Source organism: Manis pentadactyla, chromosome 6 (genome assembly GCF_030020395.1).
Source record: "Manis pentadactyla isolate mManPen7 chromosome 6, mManPen7.hap1, whole genome shotgun sequence".
In the NCBI taxonomy this organism is placed as follows: Eukaryota; Metazoa; Chordata; class Mammalia; order Pholidota; family Manidae; genus Manis; species Manis pentadactyla.
Genome location: NC_080024.1, coordinates 116,542,804 through 116,560,706, shown reverse-complemented (window position 1 = coordinate 116,560,706; position 17,903 = coordinate 116,542,804). Strand labels below are relative to the sequence as shown.

The 17,903-nt window shown below is 39.3% G+C and overlaps 1 protein-coding gene across 1 annotated transcript in view; it reads right to left on the bottom strand.

Moving 5' to 3' along the window:
- The window catches only part of MYOM1 (myomesin 1), a 127,753-nt gene that overhangs the window by 63,214 nt on the left and 46,636 nt on the right, over positions 1–17,903 (bottom strand). Inside the window, exons 9-13 of the mRNA XM_036905851.2 lie at positions 17,589–17,753; positions 15,511–15,672; positions 5,486–5,627; positions 2,884–3,083; positions 1,093–1,149 (exon numbers count right to left, since the gene is read on the bottom strand). Of these exons, the coding sequence (XP_036761746.2) occupies positions 1,093–1,149; positions 2,884–3,083; positions 5,486–5,627; positions 15,511–15,672; positions 17,589–17,753 (726 nt within the window). The remainder of the gene's footprint in view (positions 1–1,092; positions 1,150–2,883; positions 3,084–5,485; positions 5,628–15,510; positions 15,673–17,588; positions 17,754–17,903) is intronic.

Sequence of the window (17,903 nt, the reverse complement as noted above, 5' to 3'; positions counted from 1 at the left end):
CCACAAACATGCAATCAATTGATTTTGACAATGGTGCCAAGGCAATTCCATGCGAAAAGGATAATCTGCTGAAATAACTGGATAGCCATATGCAAATGTAATAACTTAGACCATTACTTTACACAATATAGAAAAAATTAACTTGAAATGCATCATTGATTGAAATCTAAGAGATCATGCTATAACAAGTCAGAAAAAAAACAGGAAAAATATGAGTGAACTCAGATTTGGCAGATATCAAGTATGATGCAAAAAGGGCAATGTACTCATGAAAAGATGTTTAATATTATTGGTGAAATACAAATGAAAACCACTTGGCACTCACTACGAAATACCTAATGGGATGAAACACCACTCTGCACCCACCAGAATGGCTAAAATGAAAAAAACTGACCACACTGATTACTGGTGACAGTGTGGAGCAACTGGAAATTCATACACTGCTGATGGGAATGTAAACAGGCAATCATTTCGGAAAATGGTGGTTTCTTCAAAAATACAACATACACCTACCATAAGACCTATTCATTCAACTCCTAGGTATTTATTGAAGAGAAATGAAAGCATATATCAACACAAACCCTTAACAAGAATGTTCATAGATGCTTTTAAACAATGAATGGATAAAGTGCAATGAAGTGATTTACACATCGACATGGAGAAATCTCAAAACAAGTATGTTTAGTGAAGGAAACCAGACAAAAAAGTGTATGATTCCATTTATCTAAAATTGTGGACAATGCGAATTATAGTGACAGAAAGCAGATCACTGACGGCTGGGAGAGAGGGAAGGGGTGGGAGGGAGAATACAGAAGGGCCGAGAGAAGTTCAGGAGCATGGACGTGCTCATTGCTGTGATCATGGTGATGGTTTCACAGGTTTTCTTTGACAATATAAGTTACTTCATGATTTCCAAATATTTCAGAATGTTCTTTCCAAAACATAGTAACAAACATATACACTGTGTCCAAATACTTCAGAATGTTCTTTCCAAAACATAGTAACAAAACATATACACTGTGTCCTCTACAACAAAGCTAAACTGCACAGCAAAACTCTGGCAATAGTATCTGAGGAAAACAAAGCTTTTACCTCTAGGTTCCTCTTCAGTGACAATGATCTGTCCAGTCCAAGGTGCTGAAGGGCGACCTGGACAGAGATAAACATAAAAATGATAAACATTCACAAACAGAGTTTTAACTGCACTGATACACTGGCCAGGTCAGCCACAAATGAATATGTTACTAATTTACTTATGTATTTCCTAATAACTCTTAGTGCACATGTATACGGTATTATGGCCTCAAGTGACTCACTATCTGCTAGAGCCTAGAATCTGCCCGGACCGAGTAGATTCTGGAATTGTAATTACACAAGTGGGGTCAATGACCTGTGTTCACTCACTGTTCAATAGGATCTCCGGAACCATGCAGGCTTTCTTATGCCTTCTTAAGAAATAGGGTGTATTTGGGGGAAGCTTTCTGGAACAATTGCAAGCCCTCTAGTTATTTATTTGACATAATGAAGATGAAAAAGGAGAGGGGCACTGATACTGCAGTAAAGCTCGACAGAAGCAATTTCTTTCCATTATATTTTGAAAAGAGTTATCTACAAAGGAAACCAGTTTAGCTCCTGAGAAAGGAAAACAGATGAGATGGGCAGTATGAAGTTAAAGAGGAAATTCGTTTCTGTGTCCTCATAGATATCAGAGAGAATCGTTCTATTCTTGCTTTATTCAAGGAACTTTTCACAAGAGTTTGTGCAAAAACAAAGCTGATAAACAAGGTAACTTATTTTCAACTCAAACAAATCTTTTTTTCATTTGGAATTTATAAAGATGTAGCAAATGAAAGTGTGCGATGCAATTAGGAAAGCCAGAGGGAAGTTGGATAGTAGGTGAAAAGGGATTGGAGAGCAATCAAGGAGCCTGATTAGAAAAATCTCCAGAGAAAAGGTGACATTACTTTACTTACATTCTTATGAAGCCAATGCATGCACTTGAGGTAGAGAGTAACGCTACAAATATGGCATAGACAAGCAGCCTTCAACTAGGGTGACTTTGTTCCCCAGAGACATTTGGTCATGACATTTGATTGTCATACAGGGAGAGGGGGCACTATTAGCATCTAGTCAGTCGAGGCCAGGGATGCTGCTAGACATGTTACGGGACAGCCCAGCAACACAGAATTATCTGGCCTAAAATGTCAATAGGGCCAAGGTTGAGAAGACTGCTATAGACTGAAATATACTGACTTGCAACAATTCTTCTAATGCCATTTTATGGTCTCCATTATTGAGGATGACATAAGGGCTCCCATGAAAGAAATGCAGAGCATAATTCACATGCCATGGTTTTGAAGTTTGAGACTTGGAGGCTACATAATGAAAAGATTATTTTTGACTGTCTAATATGGAAACTCAAGAATAGATCAAGTAAGATGTTGTAAATAGGCTTTTCCTTTGATATAAAGAAAATCATTGTGTTGCTATTTTAATGCCCTAAGGGACAAATTTAAGATTAAGAAATCTACCTTACAATTTTAAGAATTGAACCAGCAAGAAAAGTGTATTTCAAGTGTGCTAATTAAGTAAGTAAAAACACTCTCCAGGCTCTTGATTTCCAATATTCCATTTCAAATACAATGCCTGCAACTCAGTTTAACAAGGCAAAGTTTTCTGCATAAAATAAAATAAAGCCTTTGGTGAAGTCAAAAACAAATACTTTTTGTCTTCAGGTTTTCCTCCTACGGTTTTCTGATCGATAAAGAATTTCTTAGTCTCTTCTCCCTCTAGTGGAAGGGAGAGGAATTACCTTGCAATGAGATCTATTGCAGTTATATTTAAAAAGATCTAGGAAGATCCTGAAAAACGAAAAATGCTTACTTTTAAGTCTAGCTTTCTCGGCTGGATCCAGAGCAGCCACAGGCTCAGAAACTCGAGATGGTAGACCTATTCCAGTTTTATTCACAGCTCGAACTCGGAATATATAAGAACGACCTTCTATCAATCCAGTGACTGGAAAACGAGCAAACTTCACAGGTATGTCATTGCATTGAGACCAGTTATCTGTGCCCACCTCACATCTAAGGGAAAGAGAGTGATCAGCAAGAATATTAAAAAGGAAATACGGCTAAATTATATCTCTAGAGCCTGAACACCCATCCAGTTGCTTCAGATCTTCTCTGTAAAATAGCCAGCTCAAGTGTGCTTCAATATCCTTAATTGTCCCCACTCAGTTCCCTCAATTGCAATGTGTCTTCTTTAACAAGAAGATAGAAACCTCACATCCTTCCTGAACAGATACTCGTCCTTTGAACTCACTAAAAGCAGGCAGCTGAGGGGTTTTGTGTGCTAAGCAGAGGAGCTTTGGGAAACAAGGAAGCAGGCCGGTGTGAACAATCTTTACATTGGAGAGGCTGAAGGGGAGGATCCCGCAAACAGCACCCGGCTGATGTCTCTAATTCCACTGTTGGTGACTTGTCTTTTTTAGGTATTTTCTTTTTAAAATGAAATTACTGTGGAGAAAGTTAACACCTTAAAAATACCTATTCGTACTGTTGAAAGACCTCACTTGATCACTATATGCTGTGTGGGAGGAAGGGAATATTTGTGTCTTAACAGATAAAACTGATGAGATGCAGGGAAATTCCCAGGCCTGGCAAGGAAAGGACTTGGCACCTCTGATTTCTGACTGGATGCTTTTACAGCAGTTGGTGCCAGGAGATGGGGTGGTCACACCCTGGCAGACAAGAGATGACAGTTCATATCCTGCTCTGGGCTGATCCACAGGGCTTTAGGGGCTCAATGTGTGATTAGGGCTAACTCATCAGTTTTTACGAGCAGAGCCCTGCACTTTTAGATTATATCACTTCCCCAACATGGCTCTATGTCCAAAATGTATAATTCCCAAATAATTCTCATGGGGGAGGGACTGCCTACAGCAGTGACCGGTGGAGTGGGAGGTTTATCTTCATTTCTTCACTGTCCCCCTTCCATTCTCTGACATAAACAATAGCTATCTTCCTCAACCTTACATAATGTGCTATCAAATATAGCTTCAATCCCTGCCTTCCATACACTTTCCTAAAAATCTTTTGTTTTGTAGAAATTTTGGAGCTGCTATGGGTAGGGTTCCATAGCAAGGAGAGAGGCCTAGCAGAGTTCTTAAACTGCCCCATTTCCAGAGATTCTGCCAGGACTCCCCCTATCTCCCTGTGATCCAAGAGCGTGCTCCCTAGTGGGGTGGAGAGCAGCTGCTCTGGAGAAGTCTACAGCATGCCGGAGGAGGAAGAACACAAACATACAGCCAGGCTCATGTGTGAATTCTAGTTCTGCTACCTACTACCTGTGTGACCTCAGACAACTTAGTGTTTCCTCACTAGCAGGAGGTCTTGCTCCAGCTACTGGTTTCCTGCATGTAATAATAGTATCTATCTTTCAGAAGGTGATTTTAGGTTAATGGTTCATATATATGAAGTGTTTAGAAAAGTGTCATGAACATAGCAAATGTTTAGTAAATATTAGCCATAATATGGTCACTTTTATTTCGACTAAGACAAGAAAACAAAAGTACTGATTGTCCCTGGTCTTTCATTGGTCAAAGTTTGCAAATCCCTTTGAAATTTACCAAAGACGGTAAGGCAGAAACTATAAGGATGAAAAAGAATCTATCTAAAGCTCCACAGTTCATCATTACTAAATGATAATATAATGTGGAAGCATTTAGCGTACAGTTTAATAGTATATATTTATTATAAATATTTTTCTGGATGGGTTTGAGCTCAACAGGCATATATTTACTTATTGCTGTAAATATTAAGTTTACACCTTGGTACAAACCCATTGTGCTACAGTGGCACAGATTATCTGTCTCTAGTGGTTTCTATAATCAAATTTTATTACTCAAAATGGAAAGAGAATTGGAATAATTATTTGAATAGAAACTAAGTCAGACAATAATATATTTAGGTTGATAATCTGAATTATTGTCTGTATTGTCTAAACTCACTGGATAATTAATGTGTAAGACCCAATTGCTATTAATATCAGAGCCTCTAAAGTTTTGGAGACTGTAAACAGCAAGAATTTGTAGATGGAACATAATTTAATACTGTTGATATTTGTTATTTCTTTGTCTAACTTGAAACCACACCCTGTGATATAAATAAGATTTTGCTAGTATTCTTGAAATATAATGTTTAAGTTACTTATCCTCAAATTACTGACATATTAGCAATATGAACATTAAATATGTTGAATAATAGTTCTTTCATTTCCAAAGCAGCCTCTATTAGGTCTACAAGTTGACAGCATTCTTGCCAATTAGTGGCTTGCATTGGTAGTCAAATTATCTTTGAGAGGGAGACAGAGACAAAGAAAGAGGGACAGACTAGAAAAGAAAATATTTCACCCAGAAATGGTAGGAGGAAGCAGCATGCATCTCTATGACCAAATTACTCTAACTGAAGTTAGGCTAAGTACTAACTTGTCAATAAAATATCCCAGAATAGGACTCCCTCCATCCACAGCTGGCTGTTTCCAAGAGATGATGATATAATCTTTATTGGCATCGAGGCACACCACGTCCAAGGGAGAGGCTGGGGCTCCTTCAATCTCCGCATCAGCATCTGTGAAGATACAGAAGGACCCTGTTAGCCCTCTCAGATGTGCTCTGTCATCCTGGCAGGACAAGGACTTATGAGGTAGGGCAGGTAAATAGAACAAGAGTCATGCCATTATAAAATCTACTTAGCCTGCGAAAAAGGCCCAGCTTATTTAACTTAATCTATATGCTGTTCTTCCTCTTCTGTCAACCCCTTAATCAATTAAAAAACTTGGTAACCAGGACAGGAGATAGGCCTCCAAAGTGTGAATGAACCCATGTGGATAAAGAATGCCGAGATCCAGGTCAACACAGTCACATAAATAACTTCAAGGAAATTATGAGTCACCTGTATACATCATGCCTTATGCTGACCCCTACCTAAAAGGCCCTATAAAACCCCAAACCCTAAACCCTTAAGCATGACTCCTCTCTAAGGTCACCCGCACTCCCATCTGAGTAGGTAGTGTCTTATATCAAATAAACTTTCTTGTTGCATAAGCTGACTGCATTTGTCTCTGAAATCTTCTCCATGATAAATAAAAGAACTCTTCGACCTCCATCTCTGGTGGTAAATGTCTTTGAACTTTGCTATTTCATTGAGCTTTCTAGTCTTAACATAATTCTTTTCTCTCTCCCTGTTTTATTTCAGACCAGTAGGGAAGTATAAGTTCTCAGAACATAAACTCACTCCATTCAGTGCTCCATGGCTCCCCCAAATCCTGGGGTGGTAAGGGCTGAGTTCCCATGCTGTGCAGATTCAAGCAGACACTGAACACCAGGTGACCCTGGCTTTAGGGGTCTGCAAGGGATCGGCCCTGTGCCGAGCAGGAGTTCAGTGAGCTTCCTTTTTCTCCCTCTGTTCTTCCTTGCTCTCTGCTGCCTGCACGGCTGCAGCCATTTGCTACTACTCTTGCTTTAATGAATTCTTTCCTTACCTACACTCATCCGACAGGGCTGAGAATTCTTTCTCAGTCGAGAATGTCCCCTGTCCAGACTGAGGTTAGTGCACAGGGAGAGACCTCTCCACACACAGCCGCCTGACAACAGTCAGGGCACACATCCCTTACCACACCACCACAGTGGCTACATATTTGGCCCCAGCAAAGCAAGCTTCAATCTTATAATTTGCTTACCAACATAACAGTATGTTAGGTTTTCACCATCAGTACCAAGAACATTTTGTTAGAAAGGGCTCTGGAAAGGACCCATGACCTTTGCCTCATGGCCCTTGACTACATAAAGTGTTCTGAAAGAAAGTAAATATGAAGATGTCAGGGATTGCTATCAGAAAAGTCTAAGGTAAGTTGGGCCAGAAAGTCTGTTAAGATACTTATCATGCAATGTTACAGAACGAACGGCCCCTTCTGTCACCTGGACGCACCCACAAGAGAGCAAGAACCACGAAGCCCATTCCTGAGCTGGGCACTACTACTGCTTTGGAAGAGAAAGGAAAACATTTATTTCAATCAAATGTTTGTTCCCAAGCTGAAGATACTTGCGAAATGAACTCTGATGCAATAGCCACATCAGAATTTAGTTTATCCCAGTTTAGTAAAAGTCCAGGATTATACAAGAAACAGAGGACATGACTGTTTGTGAAGTGGGATCCTCTGACAGTGGGTCCCCTCAGCACTGTCTTCAAGCACAGCTAAATTACTGAATCAGGGATGTTTTTAGGAGGAGAGCAAGGGGAATGAAAATAATCAGTAGCCTTTTAAGTGAGAACAATTAAGGCAGAATCCCTGGGGCAAGGGATCCACATTTCCCAACTGCCTCTGACATCTGGTCAACCCTTTCACAATCAAGAGTTAGTAGGAGAGGAAGCTGAGATATGTAGGAGCCACTCACCCTAGGGAAAACACTCCTGTTGACTGAATAAACACATTCTTTTCTTATGAGCTACAATTCTGTAACTCTTATAAAGTACTAAAACATTTGATAACACAGCAGAGATATCTGTATACTTCTGAATTTAGTAAGTTTGCATTACCTGTGAAGAGTTCAAGTCACTTTGATTTTGAACAGTCTGTTTCTTGCCCAGTGAACCTGCAGGAAAGTGTCTCTAGACAACTATCTCTAGCCTGAGGGCTATGGGAGAATGTAACTAAATCAGGGCACCTAAAATGTAATGCAGAATCCCTGCTTGTCACATGACAGGAAGTCAGCATTAGGTGGGAAGAAACTTCTTTCCTTTCTGGCTTTGAGAGTACTGGATGATGGGGAGAGGGCTGCTGATGGTGAAGCCTGAGCAGAGCAAGAGAGGGGTTAGAGATGCTGAGGGGAGCAGGCCTACGTGGCAGAAGACGTACCCTGGAAAGATGCTCAGCAGCGAGGCAAACAGCTGTTAACTGCTGCAATGTCCTCTTACTAAAGGCCCCTACCGTTTTTTTATTATCATGTATTTTAACAGCCAGCAACCTGAGCAGAGTTTAGTTCACTGAGCATCCATTGTAGGTAACAGAGTCTGGCAGACAATAGGCATTTAGGGAGCCATTTTTCGACATTTTTATAAAATTGCTTGGTATACGACATTCATGGGGTAAGCTAGACAGTCTTTCAAAAAACAGGTTCTGGATAGCAGCTGCTGGAAGCCAAATCCCAACACTGTGCTTTGTTCTTCAGACTTGTGCTCCTGGCTCCCAGCAGCTGCTGTAGAGTGTCCCGCCCACAGCATCCATTCATGCACAGCCAGTCCTCTTAGCCACTGCCCTTCCTTCCTGTAGTCCTGCAAATAGTCAAATTTGCTGTAGGTTTGATTAATTCGGTCAAAGATTAGCCTGCTACTCTTCATGTTTTGACCACTGACACCAGCTATTAATAACTTTTTCAAAATGTAAGTAATTAGATTGTTTTTCTTTATTATAAAAGTAGAGCATACTTATAAAATACATGATAATAAAAAAGTGTTAAAATTCCCTTTTAATTCCATAATTCAGAGATAACTACTATTGTTAGGCAGGAAAATAGGTATGAGTGGGGTAAAAAGAGAATAAGGCCAGGAAAGCCCACTCAAAAGGTTAAGCAGTTAAAATTTAGAGAGCCAGAAAGACCCAGAGTTAATTGGGTTAAAAATAAAAAGCAGGAGTAACTTGGCTTAGAAGTTTAAATACTCCCCAGATAAAGAAAAGTATTTCAGCATAGCCTATGCTTTATTGTGTCAATTAGGTCCTACCATTGTAAGATTTACTTTAGTCTGCTAAAAGGCCCAGATTCTTTTTTTAACTTTACCCAGATGCTGCTTTAATCAAGTGATTTGGCACCTGGACAATTGATAGGCAAAGCAAGCCCAGTCATAAACAACTAGTAAAAACAGGAAGGATCTCATCTTGAAGATAAGATTGCATTTTAAAACCCAATTAGTTGAAAAGTAAGTTCTTTAACATACTCTTTAGCAAGCAAACAATTACTCGGCCCACCTCTGGGGCAGAGCAGGCAGTCTTATTTGAATGCTCCCAGACCAATACATTATCTCAAAGAGGAATCAAAGCAGTAAATTTCCTGTATTAAGTCTTAACAAGTCTGCACCGACAGACCTTTGTCACATTCCTGAAAAATCCTTAAAAGGGGGAACCCTAAACCTTTCAGTGTGCTCCTCTCTCTGATGTTGCCTGCACTTTCTAAGTGCCTAGCTTTAAAAATTTATCTCAGCCTTTCAGTGTGCCTCCTCTATGAGATAGCTCAGACTCCCCTTTCTCCAAGTGTGCACTTGCTCTCTTTAAATAAAGCTTAAAACTTTCAGGGCGCCTCTCCTCCCTGAGGTTGTCCATACTTTTTCTCTCTTTAAGTAACTTTAAATAAAACTTTTACTCTGCTTCATTACTGTGTCTCTGCCCTTCAATTCTTTGTTGCAGTGGGGACAAGAACCGAGGAAAATACACAACGCTCCCCCAACACTACTACTAAAATACTGGCCTAGATTTTTCTAGATTTTTTTTTCCTATATTTATGAGCTCAAAACATGGCTTTTGAATAAAACTGGGATTAGACTGTGTATTTTATGTATTTTTTGTTAGGCTGGAGAAAGGAAAAACAAGGACATGCAAACAGAACAGAGAGATGCCATAGCGGAAGAACAGACCAGACCCCAAAGTCCGTGCCGTATATGGAAAGGGGACAGCTCTCCCTGAATTCCACCCTGATGTGCCAACTAAGACCCGGATGTCAGCCTCCTCCCTCTTGGAAAGAAAAAAGTTTCTAGTTGACTCCTTAAGATAGTTTGTCCACTCCTCCTCCTCCTAATCCCTTATAAGTGCCCCACTCCCTAACCAAGTGTGACTTCTCTGGCCTCTGGCAAGAAGGCCACAGAACCTCACCTGGGGGTATTTAAATAAATTACCTGGCCCTTTGTTGCCTCTCTTTGCCTGCTTATTCCAGCTAGAGTTTATCTTACATTTTTTCTTAACATTTGCATTTCAATAAATATTGAAAAAATTTGCATTTCAATAAATAAATACATCATTAGTTTCATTGCTGTGGGGCATTCTATTGTTTATATGGGGGATTTATTATACTTTAAGTTAAAGCTTCCTAGGTAGATACCTAGGGTTCTTTCAGTTTTTCCCAATAGAAACATTTTTCTCATCTTTGTTCACTTAAGTTCCTAGAACTCGAATGTTTGGAAATGTGTCCTGTTGAAATATGGCAAAACATCCTGGGAAAAGTTAAGCCAATTTACACTTATCAGCTATATATAGGAGTGCTGGTTCCTCCATTCCTTTATCCAGTGAATTTTCAAAATCTTTTAAATATTTCAATATGATAGATTAAAGATTATATCATTTTAAGTTTCATTGCTTTGATAACTAGAAAATGTTTTCAAATATTTATTTGCCATCTGTAATTCTTTTTTCATGACATTTCTATCCCATCCTTTATTACTTTATCATCTCTCCCCCTGTGTGGGGGTGGGGGCGGTGAGTTGAGGGGAGGAGAAAGGGTGGAGGAAAGAATACAAAAGTCTAGAAGAATATGCAATAAAATGGTAATATTGGATAATTTTTTCATTTTTTGCTTATTTATATTGCCTCTTTTTTCACAAAGAATACATATTATCTATGTAATAAAATCCTGGCCAAATGTGTACAGCATTTTCTGTGTTTCAGTAGGCATATGGTACTTTATGCACTGATTATTCTTGTTCAGAAGCTATTTTCTTTTTTTTTAATTGAAGTATTGTTGATATACAATCTTATATTGGTGTTAAGAAGCTATTTTCTAAGCACCAAAAACATCAGATCTCTAAAAAATGTTTTGAAATGACTTCATGCAGCTTAACTGATACAAAGTCTTTATAAACACATAAAATGTCATTTAAAACAGGTTGGCAATTTCTTCAAAAGTTAAACATAAATCTAACCTATGACCCAGCAATTTTACTTGTAGGCATCTACCTGAGAGAAATGAAAACACAGGTCTATGACTACAAACACAATGTTCGTAGAAGCATTATTCATAATAGCCAAAGAATGAAAATAATCCAACTGTTCATCAGCTGGTAAATGGATAGAAAAAAATGAAGCACATCTGTACACTGCAATGCCATTCATCAATAAAAAGGAACAAATGATTAATATGTATTACAACAAAAGTGAACCGCAAAACATGTCTTGGTGGAAGAAGACAGATATAAAAGGTCACATATTATATGCAGAAATGTCCAGGAAAGGCCAAAAGAGACAGAATGTAGATTAGTCATGGCCTAGGGACTAGACTGGGGATGAGAACAGTGAATGGACACAAGAAATCTCTTTGGGGTGATGGAAATGTTCTAAAACTGGATTGTAGATGATGGTTGCACAACTCTATAAGTATTCTAAAAAGCACAGTGCACTCAACAGGGGTGAATCTTATGGTATACGAAGTATATTTTAATAAAAACTTAAAAAATAATCTAAAGTATATCATTTAAAGTAAACTTGTGAGTGAAATCTTTTTCTAAAAGTTGTTAAATTCATAATGCAGTTGCTGCAATTTATCTTCCCAATTTTGTCTTTCCCATTAGCTTTCCAATTCTCTCACATCAGCATCTGATAAATTTTAGAATCTTTCCATTTCCTTATTTTACGGATTTGAAAACTGGCTTAAGTATAAATGTCAAATTACAACCCCTTCCTCCTGTTCAAAGTTAGTAATATGAAGTCAGGCCTAAACCTAGCAGAGACCCAATTCTGGATATTGGCACTGAGAAATCCTGTTAAGACTATGTTAGAGTTCCCAGAAAAAGTCCATGAGGAATCAGTCACCAAGGCACAACTAAAGTTTGTTTGGGTCATCAGAGGTTCTCTCTGCTTTAGGTAGAACAGCTGAAAGTGGAGGCAAAGACAGCTGATTCAGTCTTCATCTAGCAAGGTTTACCAGGTGGTTTTGTTAGGCAGGAAAATAGATATGAGTGGGGTGGAAAGAGAATAAGGTCAGTAAAGCCACTAGACTCAGAGTTAATCAGTTAAAGCTCAAAAGGTCAGGAGCAACTTGGCCTTGAATGGTCGAGTATTCCCCAGATAAAATGAGGACAGTCCATGTCTTCATTGTGTCAGTTAGATCATGCCATTGTAAGATTTACTCTAGCCTGCTAAAAGGCCCACCTATAAACAGCATAATAAAGACAGGAATATTCCATCTTGAAGCTAAAATCGCATTTTTAAAAACCCAAGAAGTTAAGAAGTAAGATTCTTAACATACTCTTTAGCAAACGGAGTAACTCAGCCCATCTTGGAGTAAGGGCAGGCAGTCTTAATTGATATGCTCCCAAACCAGGAAGCTGTTATCCTGGGAGGGAAAAGAGCAGGAAATTTCTTGTGTTAAGCTAATTTTGCAGAACTACCTAGAAGACTAATAAGAAAAAACTTAATGTCTCATCAAAGATACTTGAGATCACTTAACAAGTCCACACCCCTAGCCTTTTGTCACATTCCTGAAAAAAATCCTTAAAAGGGAGAACCCCCAACCTTTCAGTGCGCATCTCTCTTTGGGGTTGCCTGCACTTCCTAAGTGCATAACCTTTTAACTTGAAACTTTCTCTTTTCAACGTTTCAAGGCACCTCTCCTCCCTGAGGTAGCCTGCTGCACTTTTCTTTCTTTAAGTAACTTTTAATAAAACTTTTACTTTGCTTTAGTACTGTGTCTCTGCCCTTCAATTTTTTGTTGTGACAGGGACAAGAACCAAGGAAAATACACAACACACCCCCCCTAACACTCTGGCTAAACAAACTTACTCATGAGTTCTGTGTGTCTGTTTTCACTGCAACTTATCCAGAAGGCTAGTATCTCTCTTCCCCCAGCAATATCTGACTTTTCCTATAATGTTTTTATGTAGGAGAAAGTCTGACACATTTTTCAGATGGCATAGATACTCATGCATCTATATTGTAGGTCCATGGCAGTTTCAGGGGGCACTGGTTATTGTTCAGTACTGATAATTTCCCCCTGTATCCACTCTTCCAGTTTTAGTACTGGAACCCCTGAGTTTCAACAGGAAACACAGCCGCCCAACTAGGGGCTGGACGCCCTCGTGTCCCCCTGTGGGTAAAATTGTAATATTTCCAGAATATCTTGCCTGGCTTTAGTGCATTTGCATATCAACAGGCATTCTTCAGGGGTGGTGATTAGTAGTTCATCTCTATACCAAATGGGTAATTACCTAGGCAACTGAGGGCTTATCTGAACCTGAGAAGTTAGGGGGAGAACTTTTTTTTGCTTCTACCAGAGTAGAAGAGAGAGACAGCCCCAGACTGCAGTTTGTAAGTAATAAATGGGCTTTAAACTTTATTTCTCACTTTGACTGATTTCAGTTTTAGAGGTATTTTGCCCCAAGGTTTCCTCTCCCCGGACTTACACCCCCCTCACTGTGAGATGTGTGCATGTGGCTAAGAGTTCACAAGGCAGAAGTACTGCGTCCAACTGTGCATCATCCCCTCTACTTCCTAGGCTGGAATGGGAACATGGAACAGCACCATAAGGGCAGTGGACCAACAATGTAATGAAACCTGGGACTCAAGAACCATCCTCCTACCTCTGGACTGATGGATGTAGGAGGGAGATAAACTTTTGTTTTGTTTCAGCAGCTTAGCCTATACACTAAGTAAAATTCTGGGTAAATCACCAGAAGACAACCTGTATCTTAGGTTCACTTCTGCCTCTAAATAACTGTGAAGACTTTGGTAAATCACTTAATTTTTCTAAGCCTCAGTCTCTGCATCTTAAAATTAAGGGGTTAGACAGAATGGGAATCCTAACATTTTTCTGGGTGTGTGTCATTGTGGGTAAAACTGCAATATTTCTAGAATCTCTCACCTGGCCTTAGTCCATCTTCATATCAATAGGTGATTACATGGGAGCAAGGGCATATCTGGACTGGAGAGGCAAGGTGGGGCCCTTGTGAGGCCAGGTGGAGAGACAAGGGAGAGCAGAAGTAGATGACTGCTTGTAAGCAATAAACAGATGTCTCCCACTTTATTTCTCCCTTTGACTGATTTCAGCTTCACAGGTTATTTGCCCTGGGATGGGAACATATTTTCCCCCTGAGTTACAGCCATAGACTCCTTTAGCTGACTGGTAATAAGAAAGCCTAGAGGCCCTTCTCAGAATAATGCTTCCAAATGCATAAGATAATATACATGAAATCGCCAAATAAACCAATTATACTGAAATACAGTTCTACTCACAGACCCTTTGGTATCTGTGGATTCCAAATGGATCTTGATTAAAATGCCTAGGAGTTTATGATTCTATTCAGTGCACAAGATAAAGCAATAAGTCTCCTGTGTTGTTTATATCTTTATTTTCTGTATATTATTATGTTTTGAGGTCTGAAAAACTTTTCTGGCTGGAGAGAGACTGCCCCTCCTGGGGCCATTCAGTTCTTGGAGATAGTCAAGGACTCAGCCTGGAGCTTGCCTTTGATATGCAAACTAACCAATCCAGAGCCACACCTCTTCTATCAGCCTATGCACTCCAAGAGGCCAGATTCCTCTGCCCTAATCATACCAGGGCCAGGTAACAGGCAACCAGGGACCACCTTTAATAGCCCAAAGCCCACAGGAATTATTCAAACTAGCCAGTCCTAACTCCTAAACTGTTTATCCTGTCCTGCTTGCCTTTCCCACAGAAACTCCAGTATATGGCTTAAGTTCCCCCTTCCCTCCTGCCCAGCTGATACTGGTACTTCCACACATGGCCCTGCATACATGTGCCGTGCCTCCTGTCTCTAGGACCTATGACTATAACAAACTTTGTTTTCCTGAGCCTCTCCTCTTGTCACCACACCTGACTGACCATCACAGAGAAGAACCCAGAACACTGCACTTGTTGCCTGGAAGTGTTAGTGGTCTTCTGAATGTGATAGGATCCCATGTAGAAATAACACTCCCATTTGTACATATCTGATCTATTCAAGACACCACTGAAAAAAGACTACTGAAATCAATAATTGCAGTTTGCCTTAAGGACAAAGTTGTAGCATTTTGTTTTCTGAGTTCACAGTTATAAAGAAGGGGTGTGGAATGAAATAATAAAATTGATCTTTGAAATGGATATTGAAGAGTAAGTCCCCCAATAACACATTACTCTTTTGTTGCAGCTTCCATAAACTGAGACAGCTTTTCCTACGGTTAGGACTTAGCATCTTTCACTCTCACACCTACAGAGAAGTGCAGTGGAGGCTCACTGAAGATAAGTGCTGACATGAGTGACAGCAGTACAATCTGGAAATGGCCTACCTTTGGGTTGATGCCTTCAGGGTTAGACTTTAACACTGGGTCCAATTTTACTGGAAGTCAATAGCGCTATGCCACGTAATCTGAAAGAATATTTAACTATCTCTTGCATCATAAAAAATATGTTTGGATAGATTGATTTGGCCTTGGTGTTTTAAATATTCTTGGGTGTTCTGCTTTTTTGCTAGGTCTTACCTCGAACAAAAACGTAAGCACTGTATTGTTCATAATATTCTCCCATCCGTACACGGATTGTGTAGAGACCTTCATCTTCTTTGTTGAGATGAGAAAAAGTCAGTGTTGCCCGATCTCCACTCCAATGTGTCTGCACCCACTTTGATGGAGAAACAGGTTCACCTAGAAAGTAAGCAAATTAACTGATTGTCCCTTCATTACTCCCTTCCTCTCTCTCCTGCACCCCTTTCTCTCTTTAGCCACTTCTTCTATATTGAAAGCTATTTGGCTATTAGAGGAGATTTCTAGGGCTTTGAGACACTCTGCTGTGTTTATATTAGTAAAAATACTAAACCAGGAGTGAGGGGACCAGGGCCAGATATATAATCTGCAGGGCCGAGTGCAAAATGAAACTGCAAGTCCCCTTGTTCAAAGAAAAAAAATAGAGTTAAAGGAATTAAAATATAAACTTTTTTCTCCTAAAAATATTTTGTTATGTATAAAACACAATAGGGGTAAAACGAATTACAAAAATACAATATTTTCATGCCATAATTTCATATACAAAAAATGTTTTATTAACATAATATCCTGATTGATAGTAAGATGCTTCTGGCTTGCTTTTCTGCAAATTCAGTTATTAGATCATTAGACTTAAACTTTTAGGAACTTCAGTTTAAATGGATAAAATCAGTCACTCTTTGCAAATGCAAGGTCACAAATGAGTTGCTAAATTTTTAATTTTTAGAAGGATCTTTCTGCTGATGCAACTATTACTGCAGCTGTAAAGATTATATAGTTATAATTTATATAGCTTTATACTATATAGTAATGTATAGTTATAGGATTATAAATTTAGCATTGGGTTAGTTTTTTGATAATTATTTCAAACAGATTTCAGTACTCTAGAGGTAATTCTTGAGGAACAAAATTTTAAGATTTAACTCTTCATACATATCACCTTCATATAAGTTTGATCTTAATTTTAAATGTACATTTACATAATTGCATCGTAATGTTTTCTCTAACATGTCCTGTAACTTGTGGGGGTCCTGCAAGAGGTCAAAAATGACTTTGTGATTTGTTTACAGTTCAAAATGCCTGTTTATACATTCTATCATTGTATCTTCAATTATGAGGAAAATTAAAGATTATCTTCCTTGTTAATAATTGCTTCATCCAAAGTTTCATATGAAAATAGTGTTCTTCTTCATTAACTGCAACAATCTTTAAACTTAGTTTCTATTTCCAAGCCTGTGGACATTCTTTTTGCAGGGTTATAGCAGTTCTCAAAATCAGAGATTCTAAACTCCAAAGAATTCTAACAACTGCCTTATGTGCTTTATTGCAATATCTGTATTTGTACTTTAATTTTATAACATTTTATTAACAAAGTTCACTGCCTGATTGCTGCAGTTTCTGTCCCAGTGCTTAGGCCAGGGAGCTAATATTTGTGTAAGTATCACAGAGATGAGATCTGGGGATGAACAGCAAGCTGGCCTCCCACTGTGGGCTCCTGTGCTGCCCCCACGTAGAGCCCCTCCCCTTCTCCTCTAGGGCCATGTCCACCATCAGCACTGCTGCTATCACTATTGGCTTCAGTCTGGCCCCTGGTCTTGGTCTAACCATCACTTGGGGACACCATGGAGCCCCAGACTGCCCCAGGTGCTTGTGTGCATAACTGAAGCTCAGGCCAACTACTTAGTGAGCACGCTGCCCACTGCCCATAGTACCCAGGGTCCAATGGGCATGCTCTTTAGTCCCACTGGACTTCACTGAACTTCATTTTATTTTATCAAATAAAGTTAACTTACAAAATGAATGTATGTCTAAATTATAAAACTACATTTTTTGTAATCTTTTCCACACATTACTTGGTGATAAGAAATTATAACCTCCACAAATATATTTAGAAAGTTCTGCTTTGATATGTGTACAAAAACTTTTTCAACATCCAGTAGGGCACGCCCTCTCCGAATTCTGTCACCAGCTCTGTAAACAGGTCTGCAGTCTAACGGACGTTCGTGCTCTGGCGCCAAGCCCAGTCTGTGACCTTCTGTGAATAAGAACCTAAGTGAGAATTCATCATAAAGGCTCACCATCTCTGTACCACTGGATCTCTGGCTGGAAACGTTTGATTTCAGGAGTGATAACTATGCGGCAGCCTAGACTCATTGTCTCACCCTCTCTCCCAAAAGACACATCAAACTTGTCATCAAAGTGGATCTCAAACTTGGATGCATAACCATAAGGGGTCACAGCAACTGGGTACAACAAAAACAAACATCAGTCATCTATTTTTTCTCATCAAAGAGACACAAGTGTTTTAATAAGCACAGGCAGAAACAGTCATGACAAACACCAAATGATTTATCTGGGCAAAAGTAAGTCTTATAAAGAAATATGTAGTTCAT